The 21772-nt window shown below is 50.8% G+C and overlaps 1 protein-coding gene across 11 annotated transcripts in view; it reads right to left on the bottom strand.

Annotated features, from left to right (window-relative positions):
• TCF4 (transcription factor 4) overlaps window positions 1–21772 on the bottom strand; it is a 192636-nt gene that overhangs the window by 24281 nt on the left and 146583 nt on the right. For all 11 annotated transcript variants that reach the window (XM_086769696.1, XM_086769695.1, XM_086769694.1 and 8 more), the window contains 3 exons: window positions 7621–7726; window positions 5739–5872; window positions 3816–3948 (listed from right to left, as the gene is read on the bottom strand). In XM_086769696.1, coding sequence (XP_086625822.1) covers window positions 3816–3948; window positions 5739–5872; window positions 7621–7726 — 373 coding nt within the window. The remainder of the gene's footprint in view (window positions 1–3815; window positions 3949–5738; window positions 5873–7620; window positions 7727–21772) is intronic.

The raw sequence follows: 21772 nt of genomic DNA, 5'->3' as shown, positions 1-21772 counted from the left end.
CTTCGCTCTAAAGCGAAGTGAACCTAAACGGAACTCATGCCTCGTTTTTGCCTTTTTTCTAAGTGACCCTCACTGCATTATTGTAAAATTAAGTCCTACATTTGTCTGTCTGAAGGCTGGTTTCTCCTAATGAGACGAGCTGTCCTGGTCCCGGGGGAGAAGCAACGGCAGGGACCGCAGTCCCGCTCCACGCGCTCTTCGAAACCTGACGGCGCTGAGCTGGGCCACGTCTTCTACCAGTCACGGCTAAGAACAAAGGAATTCCTCAGATGTATTGAATATGAAACTTTTCCTGAAAGACTTGGAAGACAAATTACCGCGCTAGGCCTGGAAAACATACAGGGAGAGCCCCAGGGATGGGCAGCAGCGTGCAAAGCTCCCTTTTCCAGAGGAGAAGGCGCTTCGCTGGGAAAGGGATGCTTGAAAACCAGTACAGCAGAGGTTTGTGACATGGGGAAGGCAAGTTTGTGTCGTTACTCTTTGCTCTCCCTGTATAAAAACTGAAAACTACCCACTAAAACAAACCAAAAAAAGGGCTTTTTTTCCCAGTAGTGTCCAGTCAGATGGGGAAACGAGTTGCTTTAAGGTATGCAAAGAGCAAATACGTAAACAGATTTTAAAAGTGCTGGACAAATTCATGGAGAAGAACATCCATCGGTGGCTACTGAACACCAACTCCAGCCACAACCCCAGCTCGGGGTGGCTGCAAAACCCCGAGGTTAAGCAGAACCAGTCTCTCACTGCCGCCAGGAAAACCCCAACAACGAGCAACGCCTGGGCAACAAGCAGAGACAACCCAGAAGCTCGTGACGTCCCGCTCTGAATTCACCCCACGGATTGCATTTTGGATACGGAGCAAGGATCTGACAAGTCCTTCAAGAAAGGGCACCAAGGAGAAGAGGAGAAGGGAAGAAGTCAGAAAAAGCAGAGAGGGTGGTTCCTTGAGAGGAGGTACTCCATAAACGTGGATTCTCCAGCCTGGAAAAGGGATTGCTACAGCGGGGTACGACGCGGGCTCCATCAGCCCAAACAACAGGGCAGAAAGGCTGTCACCCGGCGCTCACCGCAACAGGAGGAGGGAGGACCACAGCGCGTCTTGAGGGAGCGGAGTCAAAACGAAAGAGGAGGAGCAGCGTTTCACAAAGGTGTAACGTCACCGTGCCAGGCCAAGCCTCCAGGAAAGGCTGGGTCGCTCACAGAGAAGAATGAACTCAAGCTTCCTAAACACTCAGCGCTGAAACGACTGGCAAAATATCACACACGCTTGCTCCGGCTTTATATCCCTCCCAAGGAAATCCTCAGAGCCTTCGCTGGAGACAGGACCGTTGCGTAGACGAGCATTTGGTCTGAACAAGGAGAGATGTTTTCACGTTCTTCCGCAAAACAACGAACGCTGGCTTCCCCCTGAGAAGGCTCCACCGACACGGAGCACCACCAAACCGTAGCATGATGCAGAAGAGGGAGAAAACTTGGGAACAGAATTGGAAAACGGGACTCGAAAACGCACCGCAAAAGCCACCGCTTTTGCGCGTGAACTATTCCCCCACTCACAAGACCATTAATGCACTGAAGACATCGTGAAAGACTGCAACCTTTCGATGGATCGATGCTAACTCCCTTGAAGAGCGTGTTTATCGTTCCAGTTCACCTCCTTAAACTTTCTCAGCATGTTTCTGCGCAGAACAATTCTGCGCTGGAAGGCGAAGGGACAGAACGACGAAGTACGGCCTTTTCACGTCCTTCTGGTGGGATTCTGATGGTAAATCTTAAAGATTATCGAAGAAACTTCCAGGAACCCGTATCTCAGCGAGGATAATTATATCTAGCAAAGCACCTAGGGGAGAACTCCAGCCAGACTTCTTATGGTTTGAAATCTAGTGCAAACTCGCGCTTTTCTGACGGAGCAGCGCTTTCTGAAACAGCAGACTGGAAATCACGTTTCTATGTGAAGAAGAGTGGAAAAACTTGCAGCACCCTCGGTCCCAAATGATGAGGAAGCGACGTTGCTGGATAAAAGTCATCTTCTTCTTACCCTGCGCGACAGTTCACTGCCCTCCTGTAACTGGAAGCTTAACATTCTTGTAAAATACACAGCGCGGTATTATGTGACTGCTCTGGTAATAAACTGACTGCGGAACCAGCGCCTCAAGGGGAAACGCACAGTGTGCTTCTCCTGGAAAAGCTGCACGTCACAGCGCAGAATGTCATACAAACAACACGTCATCAGGAGGGAAAGCAGCGAGCGGCACGAATACGCGCACGGGACGGACGCGACAGACTGGTCCGGCAGATGCTGAAGGCGCTCCGTCTCCGTAACGGCCTGCTTAAACACTGCACCCTTCAGAGCTTTGAAAATAAAAAGCCAACGCTTAGCATAAAATTAACCGCCGCCCGTAGTCCTTTGAAAGGATTTTTTTTCGGGGAATGCAGCTCATCTGCCCGAGCCCTGCTCGCTACAGTCCGCGCCCCGGCAGCCACGCAGGGACAGCACGGCTGGGCCAGCTCCGACGGCTTTCTTGGGAAAATCAGGGAAAAGCCAGCACGTGCCCAGACTTCAGGGGAGGTTCACGGGTTTAGGAGGAGAACACGACTCGCGTCGAGATCCAAGAAACACTTCTGCAGCCCTCGGTTCAGACACAGCCCACCAGTACCACTTGCGGAATATTCACAGCTGCTAAAAAAATCCGCGTGTTTGTGCTGCTGCTCCTCTGATTCACACACCGGGTTTTCCAGACGAATCCAGATGAAAATGCGGACGCGCTGTTTACAGGGGAAATGCAGGCACTTTCCGGGTGGCTCCCAGGGGCAGGAGGCTGCGCTCGCGCTCCTACCTGTTCGCATCCCTCTGCGAGGTTTTGCACCCCTAAACGCTACCCGTAAGGCTTCGGCGCAACTGGCGTAAAGACGGCGGGATTACATTTGACTCTCTGAGGCTTTTTTTGAGGGAGAAGGAGAGCGGTCTTCCGACGTCACGCGCGCAGAAGCGGCAATGCATTGTAAAGGAAGAACTCTCCACGGAACACCAAGATTGAGCGCAGAAACGCTATCCTGAAACGCGATCCGCTTTTCTCAGACAGTGACAAATTAAGCAGAGACTGTTTTTAGTTTCTCCTTTGTTCCGAGACCTTGAAAAATATGATGCCCATGTGTTCGTGTTTGAACCCACCCTCCATTCTTGCCGCATTAGTCCTGCTCGCAGCCATTCCATACGAAATCACGTGTGTAATCCAAAACATGTGTCGGGCGACGTGTTCCCGATTTACCAATTATTTAATTAGCTTTATTTGCTCTTTGAGACAGAGGCAAAGCAATATTTTTTTATTTCCTGTATTTAAGTACGAACCGGTATACGTCAAATATTTAAGCGTACAGAGGCATGCTCTTAATTTACGGGGTCGCGCTCAGCAGCGTCAGGGGCGGCGCTCTCCCTCACAGGGACACGCCACCGTCGCCGCTTCCCCCGCACCAGCGAAGAACTGCAGGGGACGAACGGCGTGATACGGAAGTGTCACCTCACACGATTAAATCACTAAAAATCAGCCTGCAAAACCAGCGGGATCGGGCACTTAGCTGGCGCGACGACTTCCACACAAGCTCTGAAGCAAAGGGCTTTGCTGGAATTATATTTAATTCCCAAAAAAAAGTAGTAGAGGTAAAACGCATGAGCAAAGGAGGTGAAGGTGAACTACGATGTCTTTATTTCCATGAAACTCTTGGTATCTCTCTGCACCTCCTTCCACAGACCGGGATATACCATCAGAGAACCTCCCACCTTGATTTCAGCTCCCTGGAGCCAGCGCCCGACCTCAACTCACCCATGATACTGTCGGTCCCGTTGGCAGGGGGTGTGCAAGAAGACGCGCTGTAATGATTCGTGCCACTGCGGTGGAAGGTGGACATCGGAGGAAGACTGGAATTGATGTCTGCTGAGGAGTGCGATGGGTAGCTCTGTGGTGAAAAGGATAAAATAAAGGAAATATTTTCACTATTGAGAAGATGGAAGGCAGCAGGCTGCTCATGTTGCCCCAGTCCCAAGTGCTGTTGTACTTCACCCAACTGAGAAAAGCAAAATGCTGCCCCAAGACCAAGCAGGGAGCGTATTTTTCTACCCTAATCTGACATCTTCTCAAGGAGACACAGCATACACCCGTCTGATACGGATAAATATCCACAGCGGACAGTTCGGGACTGAGGACGGTACCACAGAGACGTAACGAGAAGAACTTGGGAAAAGTGAGGTGATGTATCAAGCAAACCTTTCTGAGAGCTGGCTGGAGAAGCAGGATTTCTTGTAATTAAGCACCAAGTAAGTGAATGCTTGAAAGTTATCTCAAAGAACGTAAACGACACAGCCCAACTCTTTTTTCTTATCCATGGAAAAACGACCATCAACTCTGGCTGAGGTCTGAAGGTTTTGCGGCTTTGACTCGTTACAAACCACGCCATGAGGTTAAGGATCTCTGCAGGGAACTGAACCGAAATCACCCAAACTTTCCTCGACAAGCTGACAACAACCTGCTGACCTCTCACTGATGCTCCAGCAGAAACGATGCAGAGTTTATTTAAAATATCACTGCCTCCCTTCTGCTCCGGTGCTACCTAAAATACAGAAGGCTCTGCCAGTCCAGCCACACGTAACAAATGATTAATACGAGCATCGTCGGCACTCAAACTGGTGTCAGCGGTCCTCACCACCTCTGAAATTTAGGATAAATAATAAAACCTACGTGGAAAAACATTCTGGGGAGTTCTGGTGGAACATCTCTGCCCATTTTACGTTGCAGAAATGTTTTATCTCTTCCTAAACCCCCCTACCTGTTACAAACCCAAGAAATCCAGAAGTGAGGTAAACTTAAATGCAAAAACGTTTGCAGGCTTGCCCCACGAAGGCACTCAGCTGCCTTACCTCCACGCTGAGCTGACATCACGAAAAGCCACCTACTTCTGACGAAGGAGTACCAGCGTAGATAATAAATTAGATTAAACCGAGTTTTAAAAGTTATGCTCAGTTTTTATGATATATGTCACTTCAGAGCAGCGTTAAGTTTGCTTAGTGCCTTAATTACGCCTCTTAAAGGCCATGATTAAGCAGTTTTTGAGGCAATTTCTTTTGCTTTGACTTCTTATTAATTCGACATAGCAGCATGCTAACCTCATTAAACGCGGGACTTTAAAGATCTGGTTTGCAAATTCATTTTCAGTTTGCAAGAGCGAGTTTAACTCCCCTCACCCCCCAAAAGACGGTTCTGCTAGGCTTTACGGCAACGGGCTCCCTCCTCTCTCCAAACCAGCACTTGTCATGACTCTTCCTTTCTAATGGTCTTTGAGAAGGAAAAGCAGAGGTGCGGAGCAGAACGACGCTGCAAGTGGAACTGATGGAACCCAGCGTTGTTTCTACACCACCAATTCAGCCACGGCATTAGGAGAACATCTCCTAAGCTGTACTCAGATCGGATTCAATCCCAGTTTTATTCTGTTCCAATACAATAGATGGACTCGGTCCCAGCAACTTCCTCCTGCTAGGGATCAGGACGTACCGGGGAAAATGAAAACCCCTCCCTTTCTGAAAGGAGAAAATTGACGCTAGGTAGTTCTCTACGCTCAGACCAGCAAAGGACACTGAGCACTATAAACGCCGAAAAGCGCAGGCGGGCAGCCACAGGAGGAGCAGAGGGTCCAAACAGGGGCTCAACCGTCTCCTCGCAGCCCCAGCTGAAGCCCCCCAACCCGTGCCTTACCAAGCGGTCGTGCGGGTGCAGGCTGCAGTAGCTGCTGGACTGGGGGATGTGGGAAGAGTTGCCCAGCATGCCCCCGTAGCCGGGCTGGTTCATCCCGCTGGAGGAGCTCCACGGGTCGCTGCTGTGATGGCCATCTGTAAGACAGGAGGGAAACACCGCTGGCTTCGTGCCCCGCCAACGCCATCCCAACCACTCCACCCTGCCGCTTCAGCGCAAAGCCACGGGCTTGAACCAAAATGAAGCTGAACGGAGCAACGGTGAGCGCTCGTGTCATCCCGCAGCGCTTCACTGCGGTCACATCACTCAGGCTTTAAAGCTTCCTGCTGCTTTATTCCTGCTCTGGTACCATAAACTCAAGCACATAAACCCCGTTCGAACAAATTTCATCAAAAGGCTGAACTTCGAAACGGAACACGCTGCAGCCTACAGAATGAGGACAGGCTAACGACCTTTGGAGAAGCCTCACCGCGGATAATTCCTGAACTTTGAATGTTTCCACATCCAGAAAAGTTGTCCGAGTTCTTCCATTGTTGCTTTTTGATGGGCACGGAAGAGTGTAAAAAGGGCTCCCAATATTTTATCAAGTAAATAGTTGGGTGTGTGTTTTGCAGTGCTGGAACGGAATTATAATAATGCAGTGAAATGTATTTTCTACTGGAAGAATGCCAACATTAGCAAAAAAAAAAAGAAAATAAAAAGAAAAAGGTAACTTTTCCATAATGACCAGCAGACCCGAAAGACGGGCACGTGGGCTGGAAAAGTTGTCGGCTTTTTCAAACTCCAGGAGCGGGTCTAATAAAAAATGACCACGTCTCACCTCCAGCCCTGCCTTATTCACACACACCAAACGCCCTGGCGGCAGCAGCACCCCTAGCATCACCCGTTTGAACAGTCACTGAACTCGGACTGACGTCTTCGGTACAATCTGCCAGAAGATAACATGTCAAACCGCGGAACGGCTAAGCACTGCAAAGGGTAAATATCTGATATCATTCAAAGCCTATTAATCCCCAGCTTTCTAACTCTATCGGAGTTCCGTAGCAGGTTGCTCTCTGGGCGGTATTTATTCACGTTTTCAGCCAAGAGCACCGTTCTCTTTTCAGTCACGGTCCGTACTTCCCACCGCCGCTCGGGAAATGGTCCAGAGGCGGATGCCCCACCGCAGGAGGTGACCCAAGGGGTCAGCGCCTCCAACGACGTCCTCTTCCCTCCCCGCAGTGGGCGACAGATCTACTTACCCTTTCTTAGCCTAAAGCAGAGTATACGTAGAAGTGTTTAAAAGCTAATTATTTGGCCCTAAACGTGGCAAAAGCTGTGCACCCTCACGGGGTGTGGACCTTCCAAGCTCTAGGAATCGGATTTACTAAGTTATACGGAATTTCATTGTACTTGCACGCAATCATTGTGAGAAATACAACATGGCAGCGGTTATATTTCAGAATATATGAAAATTATTAACCCACCCTCAAAGGAGAGAAACGGCTTCGTCTTAAGAAGGCTGCCCTAATTCCACACGCACGCATGCAGAGGTGTTTGTAGCACTGTAGACTTCACACAAGACGACACCCTTCTCATGAACATGAAACAACCGTGCCCAAAGTACGCGCACAGATTTAGAATATGCACAATACACGTGCAGACGCTGGAAAAAAAAAACTGCTTCAAGAAGCTCAGGTGATAAGGAGCTGGCAAGCTCTTCATCACGCGGGATCAAAACGAGATGTTCAGAGGCACAATGGTCAACGCCGCCCAGGTCTTCATTCCGATGGTAACGTTACAGCCCGCAGGACGGCATTCCGGCCTGCTTCGGCTACGCATAAACCCGAGGACAAACGCTGAAAACGTATGCAAAACAGCTTTCCTGCTGAAAGCAGCGCCTTACCTTGCATGAAGAAGGAGCTAGGGAAAGTGCTGGCTGCTGGTTTTGAGGATGGATAACCTGGTGAATCCCTATTGTAGTCGGCAGTGCTTGCTGACGGGGCATAAACCTAAGGAAAAAAAAAGAGTAATTTAGCATGCCTTCAGCAGGAAGCAGGAAAGAAATATCGAGTTTTTACCTCGCTCGGTATAAATCAGTTCACAACACCACATAATTCTTCTCTGGGAACACAAAAACCTCAGTATACGTGTGACTGGAAAATAAATTTTCAGCTTCAAAAGAAACTCCAGCCTGACATTTTCCAGCTTTAAACAAGGATATTTGCAAGGTATTTGTCAAGCCATGTATTTCTGTAAATAAAATGAGCAAACAGATGTACATATGTTCTTCCTAGAGCATTGCCCAGCTTAAAATAGACAGGAACTCGAGACAATGCTGATTTTCTTGTATGAAAGCGTACAGACAGAACAAAACTGAAAGCACTGCGAGGAAGTAAAAAACTTCATTTCCCAAACTACAAAAAAAAAAAAAAAAAAGAAATTTAGAAAAACAGCATTATCAAGAACACTGAAAACTACAAACACATCTTGGGATATTAAATTCCCATGGATCAAGCTCTTTCCAGAGAAGCTTGAAAGGACTATTAAAAACCTGGATCTCCACAAGACCACCAACACAGCGTGTGTACGCACCAGGGGAAAAACTCCTCCTTTCTTCGGACTTATTATATTTGTCTGTGCAATAAACTTAGCACGCGTGCCAAAACACTCATTTACTGACATTTGTTTCCCAATACACCAGAGCTTTCTGCAACTCGCCTTTTAGAAAATATCCGTTGTGTTTCTCGCTTCAGTTCTGTTCAAGCAGGGCAGCATTTAAAAAACCAGAACAAAACCAAACAAAAAAATAAAATCCCCCCAAACCAGCGCGGGCTGATAAGCGTAATTTATTATTTACGGCGCGGTTTATTACCCCTGCTTATACGCCGGCTACGTTCCTCCGCGCTTTGTTTCGGCGCTGGAGGTGCCTCTCTCCAGATGGTCAGGAAGACCGAAGCACTGTCATCTCCTTGATGAAAATGGATACCTTCCTGCCTCCATTTTGAAGCAGGCAGCAGATCACAAAATTGGCAGAGCGCCTGCTCCGACGTTCGCAGGTCACAGCGCGAGGGAAGAGAAATCCACCAGCCAAGCACGGCCACCGGCGGGGCTGGAAGGGCCCGGCCCTCCTCCGCCGCCAGCCCCTGGCCACGGCACGGGGAGCAAAGGGCTTCTCTCCCTCAAAAAAAAAAACAAACCCCAAAACCACCCAAAACCAAAAAATCAGGGAGCAAACAAACAACCGAGGGGCTGTGGGATGCAGAGGAACTGCCCCGCAAGCCTTGCGACCCCCCAAGCCAGGAGCGGGGCGGAGGGATGGAGCCGGCAGTTCCCCGGCTTCGCCTGCCCAAATATCCCCAGGCCCAACAGCCCCTCAGCGGCCGGGACGAGGCCAACGTCACAAATCAAAGCAAAAGTCTTTTTTTTTTTTAATACAGGGCCTAAGGCCTCCGCTGAGGCCGGCGCGGGTTTGGGGTGCTCGGCGCCGGGCGCTCAGTGGAAGGAGAAGCGGCCCGTGGGGCACCGGGAGCCAGCCCCGGGAAAGGCTGAAGGCGATTTGGAGGGGTACGACGAGAGACAACCCAACCCCGCACCCAACCAACCCACGGCAAAGCCAACAGCAGAGGTTTCCTGAAAACGCGTCTGAACGTCAGAGCGAGCGCTGAAAGATTAAAAGATGGAAGAAAAACCTGGGTGCCCGGATGTACCCAGTGCCCAGAGAGAGAGGGAAGGGCACTCAGGTTGGGAAGCAGCAAGGACGTCCGAGGCAGCATGGTGGCTGTGCCAGCGTGGTAACAAAACACGCGTCGGGCGCTTCCCGCACCCCCAAACGAAGCGGCACGCACGCCGACGGCAGAGCGGCTGCGCTGCTCCGGCACGGGTGTCTCTCAGCAAGAGCTTCACCGCGCCACGCCGTCTGACGCGCCGTAATTTCTCCGTCCTGCTGTCTCACGATATACGGAACCGCTCGGGGCCCGCCACGCGAGGCAGCGACAGCAGCGCAACCCAGCCCTCCCGCTCACAACCACGCAGCTTCGCCCCAGCCCGGCGCCTGGATTTTTCCTATATTCCTCCAGCCATCCAGCCCAACCGAAATCGCGCCCGGACAGGGCCTCCTCCCGCCGACGGAAAGTCGGCTTTGCACCTCGGCTTTCTGCAGGACCCGCAGAGCGCGAGTTGTGAAGGCCTAACAGCTCCCCGCCCGCGCCGTAAAGAAAACCAGTGTGGATTTTACACCTCTTGCCGACTTATTCCCTAGTTTATGGGTTTGCTCCGCTTCGTCGCTTGTCGTCAAACTGAACCGTGAGGCCGTGGGGCCGGAGTACCCGAGGCGGGTGCTTGAGCCGCAACCCACGCCAGCGCTGCCCACCGTGCCCGACAGGAACACGCTTCAGAAACAAAAACCAGAACGGGTACAGCCGGCACGTCGAGGGACCCGCAGAAAACCCCGCGGGCAGGCGGCGGTTGGGGCCGCGGCGCCGGCCGGGCGTGCCCACCCAAGCTGGGCCCACCGCCCGCGGCTGCGACCCACCCACCCTGCCAGCCACAGCGGGCGCACCGGGACGAGGTGGCAATTTGCTGCCTTCAGGGAATTTTATTTTATTTTTTTTTTTTACTGTTCTTAGCATTCGTATAAAAACGCCGCAGGCTTCAGCGCGCACCAGGTCAGCGTGGAGGCCGAGCAGAGCGTCAGGAGGAGCAGGGGAGGGCGGGCGGAGCCCGGCGGCCATGAAACGAGGGGAAAAGTAGCCAAAATAAATGCCAGCTTACAAAGTGTCATGTAACTGGGCGTAACTCTTCCCCGTGGAAGGCTTGATTTATTCTTCTGTTGGTTTTACAGCTGAATTTTCACACAGTGAAAGCCACTGGGCTGAAGCAAATTAACTCGTTTTGCTGTGACAGGCTCGGTCATAGGAAGAATCTGAGGAGGTATAAGGTAGCTTTTTTAAAAAAGCAATATATTTCCTGAAGAAGTGACTCCTCCGGTGTCAAAAATGTGCACAAGTCTCCAGATTTGCTTCCCCCTGCATGGTCAGGACTGCAGCGTTTCCAACGGGCCATAAAGAGAGCGCAGGAGACGATGAGCTGGAGGAACAATGTTCTGACTGGCCCCTGTCTTTTTGTCATTCTTCCACCACGCAGTGTTTAAAAAAAGCACAAAGTGTCTTATTTAATCACATTAATAATCTGCCCAAAAATGTCTGCCGGACAATTTTACAAAAGAAGGCGTCGCGCTGATTTAACCCCGTTTAAACAGAGACATAAATTATCATGAGTAAGTGCTGATAAATAAAACAACCCAGTAACTTCACCCAGAATAGTGAAAATAAAACGGGATAAATCTACGGCGCTGGGAAAAATGGTAATACGCCGTCTGCAAAAAGGCAGAGAGCGAACTGCAGATGTGTACAAGTGACTTTCTGATTTGACAGAAAAATATATTCTAGATTTAAAGATGTTAATATTCTTAAAAGAGAGCCTGAATTTAGAAAATCACTCTGACTCACGCTGGGAGGTTTGGAGAGATGATGAATAATGATCTGGGAAAAACACGCCGCTCTGTAATATGACATGATGAAAAAATTATCACATTGCTGCCATTTTTGGGAGCCTGCCTGCAAGCTCCAGACACCTTTCCCTTCTTTGATCCTTCGGGAAGCTGGCTGTCCTGGGAGCGCTTTTCCAACAGCTTCCATTTCTCAGCGTTCAAGAGGCTTGGTGTGCGGAGCGGCCGACGCGCTGCCCCGAGGCCTCCGGCCGTGCCGAATCCAGCCGAGCATCCCTGGGCGCTGGCGGGCCGGATGGACCAGGCGCTCGCTTGCTCAAGCCCTGGGGATCCGGAGTCTCCTGAATAAACGATAAACGGCCTTCAAAACTCCTGATAATGAGTCACGTTAGCTGCTGAGTGAACTGGAGGTGCGCTGGTGGGTGCTGGTTTCCCACCCGCAGCCCCACGGGTCAGGGACGTGGCCGCCCCTCGCAGACAACACCGGCGGTGACGTGTGTGCTTGCCCGGTACCGGGAGACGCCTCCAGCGCCGAGGCAGCGTGGGGCGGGCCGTCCTCCGACCCACCGCGCTCTCTCCGTCCGGAGCAGCTGGCTGCAGGTGTTTGGAAACCCAGCCCGAGCGAGGAGATGCGAGGGATTGTCTTTTCCCCTTCCGTTTTGGCTCTTCTCCTCAACTCCCTCCGCCTCTCCTCCGCTCTCAGGCACCGGCTACGCCGTTGCCAGATTCCAAATTTCCCCTCACGTTGAAACGAGTCTCCATTTTCCTGCTCGTGAGACGCTCCGTGCGAGGCAGGCCGGACGGGAGGGCATCTCTCTGGCACGATGGCCACGTCAGCGCAACGGGGCTTGGGCAGCTCCGTCCCGGCTTTCACAAGCAGGGTGGAACTGGGAAAAAAAAAATCTATTACCTGGCACACACGGCACAAAGCGCAGGCTGTAAAACACAACCGTGACCGAGAGCAGCTCTGTATACGGAGCAGCCCACTTAAACAGGTACCTGCTCCAAGGAAACATTTGTGGAGAGAACAAACCCATCCACCAGCAGCCCAGGGGCTTTAAAATACAGGGTGAAACTCCTTCAAAACGAAGATCTCAACGAGAACAGTGATTAAATTACAAGTGCATTACCAAACGGCAGAGCGCAGTGGCTATCGGAGCCGTCAGGAGGAATAAACCTCCTCGCTCGGCGTTAGCGGACGTCGGCTTCGCACGGAGGGGAGAATTTCCTGGCCAAGGAGCCGGCGCTCGCTGCCGCTCCCTGCCGACCTCCGTCGCGGTGCTGCCCGTTGGCTCCTGCTAGCCGGGCCGAAGGCACGTGGGCCCGGAGCCGACCGCTGCCGTTCGCGCTCCCGGGTGAGCACGAACCTGTTGCGCGCTCCTACGAGCGGGGCTGCTCCTCAGCAAGGCCGCTTGAAGCCTCTGCGGCCTGGTCCCCAGCACGCAGAGGGAAACGCTCTCACCGGAAACACTATAAAATTTAAATATTTTTTTAAAAATAAATAAAAAAATCACTATGCCTTCCTTCACAAGCTCTCAAGGGCCACACTCCGCTGCTGTCATGCTCCCCCCAGCTCCGCCATCAGACCAGCGACTGCTCTGCCAGGCTATGGATGAATCTCCCCATCTTTTCGTTAAAAAAACCAAAAACCCCAGTAAGTCTGTACTTTAACATGCGCGAGGAGCAGACCCCCCTTTCCGTGGGCCGACCTGCTCCGGGTTTCCAGCAGAAGGGCACTTTTCAAACCGCAGGTCCCTAATTTCGGCCACATGTTGCCGCGGGTGAGCGGGGCGGCGGGGGGGGGAGAGGAAGAGGAGTGGGGCGCGGGGGCCGATGAAAAGCGCAGCCCCGCCAGCGAAGCGCATTACCAGCCCGGCCTGGAAGGGGCCGGAAGGAAAACCCACCCACCTCACCCCGCGTTTATTCTATCAACCTGCAATCGCGGCAATCAAAACCAGATGTCGGCTCTTCCAGATCTTTCTCACAGGACAAACACGCGCGAGGCCTCGGGCCTGGCGCTGCCATCAAACGGTAATTGAGACCAGATGAGCCCCGACGCTGAAAAGCGCACGCAAACCGCCCCCCGGCCCCGTGAGAGGTATGAAATTGCAGGTCCCGCTGAGCCGCTAAGTGCACGGCGCACCGTGAAAAACAAGTGTACGGGGCCGGGATAACCACCTGTACGGCGCGGCGGCGGGGCCGGGGTTAACGGCAGAGGTCGGTTAGCGCCGCGGAGAGCCAGCGCAGGTGGGAGACGGGTGACACGCACGCATCCCGCCATCGCCTTCGCAGCCCGTCCTTTAATTGACGATGGTTCTCCGGCACGCACCGTGTCGGAAACCCCGACTCCGGGCCGCGGGCTTTGCAGCAGGCTTAGTCTCGTGATTACCTCCTCTCCTGCTGCTCGCGTTTATTAAAAGAAACGTGTCAGGCCCTCGCCGAGGGCGGCTCGTGACCGCAGCCTCGTGCCTCCCGGTGAAGGCTCCGCACCAGCGGCGTTGGCAGGGATGCGCCGGTTTCGCGCGGGACCGGCCCAGCACGCCGCTGCCCCGCCGGGGCCCATGTTTCCTCTCGCTCGCCCCAACGCCGTCGAGTCGGAGCTTGCGAAGACCAACGTCGACTCAAAAGCCGCTACAAAGCGCTAGCTTCACAAACCACAGCCCGTTTCGAGGCGGAACGCTGAAATCCGGACCGAGACACAGTTGTTCTGCTCCTGCCAGGATCACCGCTCGCACAAAGAGCGGCCCCGCGCTCCGCACGCCCCGAACGTTAGCCGCCTGGCTTTTTTTTCCTTATCCCACCCTATCTGATCCTCTAAGTTCACGGATCCTGTTCAGTTAAAATGTCTTCCAGATGGGACTGCTGAATACTGCATCTTGTGAACGCCCAAAGTTAAAAAGGGGTCAACTAAATTAGAGAAAAAAAAAAAAAAAAATTACAACATTATGTCATCCCTCTGCAGTAACACACACTCTAAAAAAGCAACAATAACACAAATAGACGCGGAGATTTTCTATTCAGACTCTGATTTCTTTCTGCTGTTTGTCTCTACCGCGCAGCTGTCCCGGATCAAAGCAGAGCAAGAGCGAAGGCCACCAGCCCCAGCCACGTCAGGAACCGCAGGTGAATTCTGCTCGAAGGTGACATCGTTTTTCTGGGATCTCGGACAACCAGGAGGCAGAGCTCACCAAACCATCTCGCCAAGGCACAACCGTTCCCAAAAGACATCAGGGAAAGGGAAGGAAGAGCAAGAGGAGCGGGAAAAGGAGAACACCAAAGAGTGGCCAAGGAGAGACTGGGAGATGGCCACCCATGGCAAGAGTGTCCTGGCTTTGGCCATCAGAAAGAGGAAGCCCCAGGGATGAGGAATGAAAAGATAGGAAAGCCAAGCAGAAAGAAAAGAAGAGAAAAATCCAGAGGGAGGGAAATTTAATAACCAAGTAGCAATGGGCCATAGCGATGCGCACAGCAGAAAGATCTCCTTCAAAGAACATGGTGTTCAAAGAACGTGTACGCATGGCACTTCAGGACGTGGTGTTGGGTTGATGGTTGGACTTGATGATCTCGGACGCCTTTTCCAACCTTAAAGATTCTACGATTCTGTTTCTAAGAACATATTAGAGGAGGGACAAAGCAAAGGGGGACGCCCGGGATCGCTGGCACCACCGGCCAAGAGGGGCAGAATCAGAGAGCAGCACCAAGACACAAAACCTTCGGCACAGCTGAGCAACATGCAGACGGACGTGGCCTTGCCATCTGTTTTGTTGTTGTTGCCGTTGTTGGGGTTTTTGGGGTTTTTTTTAAGCCTCCGGGTCACAAGGATGTGAGCACAGGAGGATCAGCCTCCGCCACGTCACAGGGATGAGTGGAGAGAAAGAGTTGGCCAACTTGCACAATTTGGGCGAGACCAACACGCAACGCTCACGGCAAGCACCGGCTAGATCGGCCTCGTCACCACGGGGCTCAGGGATGGACCCCAAGGATGCGGAGGGCAATGGGGAGGAGCAGGAGACATGTCCAGGAGGAGAAGCAAAAGAGTAAAACTGGTAGGGCAGGAGGAAAGGACGAAGAACCATGGGGGTGACCAGAGAGATGGGGCAAAATTTAAAAATTAAGTTGACATCCTGCAATTACCAGGGTTTCAACAGCTGCAGATGCTCAGCCAGGCAGAACCAGACCTCCAAAAAAAGCAATAAAGAGGGAGCAGAGGAAAAAGAGTGGGAAAATGGAAATAAAAGCGACGATGAAAAGAACAAAGGTGCCACTTGGCCGAGTTCCAGGGGCCGTTTCCATACGTGAATTCTTACTCACATTTCACGTAGATAGCATGCTTTTAAGCTTTTATTTTTTTAGTCAAGGAGTTCCCAAAACAGAAAGAGAAAAGGAAGAGTATTTAATTCACTTTCCTTCTTCTGCGATCTGCTTTCTAACTTCCTTTTCTCCACTGCACTTACTGAGAACCGTTCCGCATTAGGTTTTTTTTAATTTTCTACGCTCTGTTTACAAATCCACGCAGAGACAGTGAATGTCTCAGACATCTGCCCAGATTTTCCTCTCAACTCTCTCTGCGAGAAAAGAGCCTTAATTTTGCAATCTTCCAGAGTTTCTGGTCATTATCTACCTAGCACGGTGCAATGAGGTAATTTAAAGCACATACAATCATTAATTAGGCCTTATCTGTTTGCCTATAGTGGCGACGGCGGCGGGCCGTACACCCGGGTGTACCCTCACGGCGGGCGTCCATCAGCAGAGCTGCGACGTTTCTGCGTCGGTTGAGGGGAATGAAGCGGGCGCAGGCCGAGCCGGGCGCACTGGGAGGGACTGGGAGGACCCAAAGGGAACCGTGTTTCACTGGAGAGGGCTAGGGATGGAAGTAGCCCTACTACCAGCCAGGACACCAAGCCTGCCATCAGGCACGTCGTGCCCCAGCTCCAGCCCATCCCTGTGCCGGCAGAGAGGTGGATGGCGCCTCCCAAGAAGTGGGATTTCACTGGGTGAACTGGGAAACTCCAGGATAACTGGACGCTCAACCAACTCAAGTGGAAACGAAGGTTTCAGCAACAAGCGGAAAGTTGCTCAGACCGGATTCCGCCTTCCTGCAGTTTGATTTTTTAGGAAGAGGGGGGTCCCGAGGCGAACCCGGCGCCTCAGACCCGCCTCGGGTAATGAATCACGGGCTGTGCCCTCTGCGGAAATGTCTTCATCTCCGGGCCCGGCGGGAAGTGGGGTGACAGCGGTTTCAGGTGCCGAGACACAATAAAAACAATGAGGAAAGAAAATGTTTGCTTTTTATGTCAGCAGAGATGTCAGTACCCATTAATAAATCTATCTGCTAAATCTACTCTTATTCATGTGGGACATCACCAAGTTAAAGTAAAATAAATTATCTTTAATTAAATGGAATTGTCGTCTTCCTCCTGCTATCATCCCCAATTATTACATCCTAATCAGCCCTTTCGGGAGAAGGCATGAGGGAAGGCTGAAAGGCACATTTACTATCAACAATTTCTCTCTCTGTCAAGAGATGGAAATTTTATTTTAATTATTGTTTAGGACTACGATTTTCACCCAGTTTCTGATGAAAGGGATTAAAAGTTGAAAACGCCATCATTCAACGACAAAGAAATCTGCTCATGTCATCGCCGCGGAGCAATTTCCTCCTGGTCCCTCCTACAATTAAAGCCTGGAGCAAGGCAGTAGCAGCTAGGAAATATGCAAGTCATTTGTTTAAACTTCTTTCTTATGATTTGCAGCGGGAGATTCACGTTATAAAATAGTTTGATTGAAAAGAGGAAGCAAACGTACCAGGCTGGAGGAGAGGGTGGGATGGGGATGTCTGGAGGCCGGCGCCCGACCGGCCTACACAAATTCACGCTCTGCCGCAGTCCGTGCAGCAGCGCTAGGCCGAAATAAATGCATCAGAAGTTCAAACCCCTCGAACCTCGTTTCTCGGGGCTGAATCGCACTTCAAAAGCGGCCAGCAAGCGGTTTTTGAGCCAACATGATTAATACTGAGAGTAACAGGGCCACGCGAACGCGCGCGGTTTCGGGGCGACCATGGGAAATTCAGCAGGCTGACACACAGATTCGGGCCTGGCCGGGTCTGACTCAAACTCAAACTTTGTCATGTGAAGATGGGCGGATTCAAATCGGAAAGAAAAAAAAAATAAAAGAACTAATAACACTGCTGTAGAGCTCCAGCGGTTGGCGGCTCGAGCTGCAGGCAGCTGTATTTGAGAAGCGAGTTTGCTAGTGTTTAAAAAGCACTGTGGATGAAGGGTACTCTCGGGGTCTGATTTCCAAACACGCTCTGAGTTGTGTTTTCCCCATCACCGCGACCGCATGTAAATGAAGCGCTTGCGCCCGCGCCGCGGCTCCGCGACCCTTTGTACGCCGCCGCGGGGCTACGCCATGGCTGTAATCGTGCGCACAAATTAGGCGCGCAAAACAGGCCAGGCCCAGGCCGGAGAACCGCGTCTCAGGAGCGTGAATGGCGTCAACACGCCCCAAAACCCGGGCCCGCGACTCCATGCGATGGGCGCCGCTGGACTCGGACAGCCCGAGAGCACGCGGAGGGAAACAGCAAGGACAGTGATAGGAAACTCTACCCAACGACTGAAAACTTTGAAAATTAAATAAAAAAAAACAAAACAAAAGACCCAAACAAACCTCCCCCCGCCACAAACCATAGCTTTCTTTTAGAGTTTAGCTCTTAAGTAATATTAATACGGTGTTATAAAAGTATGAATACTCTAGTTTAAATCATTGCATTTAAAGGAAACTTGGTGATAAATACATATTATTCTGAAAATCTCAGCCTGCTTCATCTGTATTATAAAGAGAAGCCTGCTGATCAAAACCTCAACATTGTTTTAAAACCCACGTTATCCCCTGTCAGCGCTGACAGCCGTGTTCTAGCTCGCTTTAGCTTTTAGCAAACATTCAGCAAGGACTTTTCACAAAGCTTTTAGCCGTGACAGAGCATTTTCATCTTTGTCTTTGGTGCAAGCTCACTGCCGCAATGACTGAACTATTAGGCGAAGAATAAAAATATAACCCAAAATATTTTTAGAGGACACATTATGACCATCATCTGAAGGGTGCCCTCCTTGAGCACAGCATTCACTTACCAGAAACCTGTAATTCTTAAAATAACCCCTCAAGGCAAATTTACCAGTGATGCAGCAAGTCTTTTCTTCAGTTCCTGCTGCTCAACACCACCAGAAGTCAAAGCTGCCCTCCTCTAATTAAATCTAAGGCCCTGTCCTGCTTTTAAAATACGTCCCTCTCTCTGCCAATTTTGTTTTCGCTTGCTTGTCAACTCCGGAGTCCCCGAGCACGCTCTGAACAACTGCTGCCCAATTATGAGACAAGATATATTTCAGATAATAATGAAATTATTCACCAGAGAGAAAATACAGATTATGACGAGAAATGGAACAAGGAGAAACCACTGAATCCTGATTAATTAACGCAGCTTTTTTTTTTTTTTTTTGAAAAACGCACTTTTCAGGGTGTAGCACTGTTTTCATTTAACACTGCTTTGAATTGCCGCCTACAGAAGTTAAAAAAAAAAAAAAAAGGAAAAGAAAGAAACCACAGCTATACAAGCCTGCTGACTTCTTATAAAAGAACCAGTTTTAAACTTGTTTACACTACTGATTCCAAATGAATTCAAGATGGTGGCTAGTTAAAGAAAGGGAGACCATGCCAAGGATTTTGATCAAAGAGCTTCAATTCAACAATGTTCAGTTTTAATTGACCACTAATTAAGCTACATTAGTCAAAGAAAAGTCTATATCACTTCTGAGTAATGAAGAAAAGGGTTGGGTTAACCCTGTCCTAGCCCTCCTTCAGCCGGCGTACAGCAAAGCTGCTCCTCCAGCATCAGCCTGGGAAGCGTTTCCAACATTCATACGCCAAATTTTTTTTTTTTTAAGAGGAAAAAAAGAGTTGGAGGAGGGCGAGCCTTCCCAGCTCATGTTCTTTCTCCCGTGGGGCAGACGCATTTTCGGACAGCGAGGAACCAAGCGACCGAGGGGCAGAAAATCCAGAGAGCTGTAGCAGTGCAGGGCGGCAGCGACTTCCACGCGTGTGTAGTTATATGCACACGTACTTACTTAATTTTGACACAAAAAGGCCCCCTGGGAGCAGAAGAGCCTCCCGAGCAGCTCCGCCGACCCGCGGGGATGCCGCGGTCCTTCCTCCATGCCACCAAGGCCTTGGTTCGCGCGCGCCTCTGGGGCAGGGATGCCGAAGGAACCTACGCCTAATGAAAAGCCGGCTGCAAAATTAGGCTCTGAAATGCATTAGGGAATTAAATATTATTTTCCAATTCAGCGTTTGCATCTTTCCAAAGTCTGCAGGATCAGATAAATTCACGGAACCCAAGAGACGCCAACAAGAGATCGCAGGCTAAGACGTGGAAACGCCGGGAGATGGCAAGCGGGCTCTGAGAACCGCTGAAGTTGGCAGCGCGGCCGCTTCGTGGCCGAGGGGAGAAGTTTGCAGGATGCAGCAAACGCCGCCACGGCTCTGCAGCTCCGCAGCGTCACAGCACTCTGCGATGAGGGCCGTACTTGTGGCCTAAACTTGCATTATATTTTACCCTAATGATTTTTGGCAACAAACTACTGCATTTCATAGAATAGAATTTAATGAGTACCATATCTTTTTTTTAACATTCTGCCAAATGCTCATTAAAATGCACTTGTTTTTTTGCGACGCAATAGCTGGCTATATGAAACCAAAATATTAATGCAAATTGGCATTTCTAAGTTTAAAGCGGTATTTGCATAACAGGAACCAAACGTGGTGCAAGCTGAAAGAGAGCACACAACACAAATACCTCTTAACGCCATAATTATTGCGAGGGAAAAAAAAAAAACAACGATGGTTTGCGCACACCATCACCAGCTCCAGGATAAAGCATCTGCCAGTTTGCGACACTGTTATCTCCCGATGCCCAGTCTCACCAAGAAAAGTGTCTGAAAAGGCTCTGCTCTCGCTGGCGCCGATCTACAAGATAGGTATAAAACGCAATTTAAAAAATACGAACGCATTTATGCAAATAGGACCATCCTAAGGAAGAATTACACGAGGTATCCGAATACGCGGCTGGCACGAGCAGTGAAAGATTAGCTTGTTAGCCGAGAGCCACAGGCCAAGCCAAAGGTATTCCTGCTCTAATAAAGCAGTCATTAGCCGTCGTAATCAGCATCTCAAAGTAAATACGGTTATGAACCAGACTTCGGACTCTGACACAGCAATATTTCAAATAAAAAACCCCGTGTCTCTGCCACAAGTGGAAAGGAGCTACTCAGAAAACCAATTACTCCCTACCCGTTAGCGTCACCAGAGCGAAGGACATCGCCGCTGCGGCATCAGCTCTGGAAGAGATCTTTACAGATCTGCTTTGCTTGAACACAAAGAGGAGCGGGCAAAGCTTGGGATCTGCGGTTGTTGCAGGGGTAAAACCGCTCAAAATACAGCTGAAAAAGGCTGTGCTTGCTTCTCCAGAGCTCTCAGAAGGAAGGGAACCAAGCCACTAAACCTCGGTCAAAAACCAAGCCACTAACGGTCAAAATTTTCCAAACTTCCCACCTGAAAGGGCTCCCACCTGCGCGCCGGTAACTGCGAAGGCACCGGCGCGCCCGTGAAGGCCTGCGCTTACGCCTCCCTTCTCTCTTCTGCAAGGAAGAGTCCGGGCATACCCCCAGCCGGGAGTTTTCCTACGCACAGACCTGGGCACGTGAAGATTTCCAGTCCACGCGTGTACGTGCTTACACAAGAACCTGGTCTGCGTCTTGCTGGAGATTAGAAAAGACGTTAAAGAAAATCCCTTTTTCGGCAAATGAGGGCTGACAGAAGCGCACAAGACCTGACAAAATGGCGCTGGGTGACCGGGAGGGCAGGCTGGACGTCACAGACGGACGTCAGGGCGTCACAAACGGCGCAAGCCCACAGTCACGTACGCACAGGCCGCTCGGAAACGCAAACCACCGAGCCAGCAGCCCGGCTGCCACTGTCCACTCTTCTGGGTTAAAACTTTCTGAACTTCCCCCAAATATTTCTTCCTCAGAAAACAGCCGCATTTTTAAACATCAGAAAAAAAAAAGTAAAGACCGTGGCTGTTGCAGTGCTGGACCCAGGACTGGCGCGGACCGCGTGCCCGCATCCCGGCCAGCTCCCAGTGCGGCACCCGGGGCAGGCACGGGCTCTTCCCCCGGATTACGTCCCACGAAACTAAAACCACTGTGATTTCCTCTCAGATCAAACACAGAGCCACAGGATGCAAAAAGGACGGTTTAACGTGGCGTGATTTTATTTAGTGGACCTTTCTTCCCTTTTCCTTCTAGCACAGCAAAAGTGGTTATGAAAAATAGTTAGGGTTATAAATAAGACCCTGAAAGCAAATTACCGTCCTGTGAGTTAATGGCATACCAAATCAAAGACCTCAGCCTAGATCTTTTGAAGATCTACAACTGCAGCCTCGGAACTGCGGCAGCTCTCTGCGTGCGATGCAAGCTGCAGGACTTATTTTGTATGC

This window comes from Chlamydotis macqueenii, chromosome W (genome assembly GCF_036417535.1).
Source record: "Chlamydotis macqueenii isolate bChlMac1 chromosome W, bChlMac1.mat, whole genome shotgun sequence".
Lineage (NCBI taxonomy): Eukaryota > Metazoa > Chordata > Aves > Otidiformes > Otididae > Chlamydotis > Chlamydotis macqueenii.
This window is presented reverse-complemented; position numbering and strand designations above follow the sequence as displayed.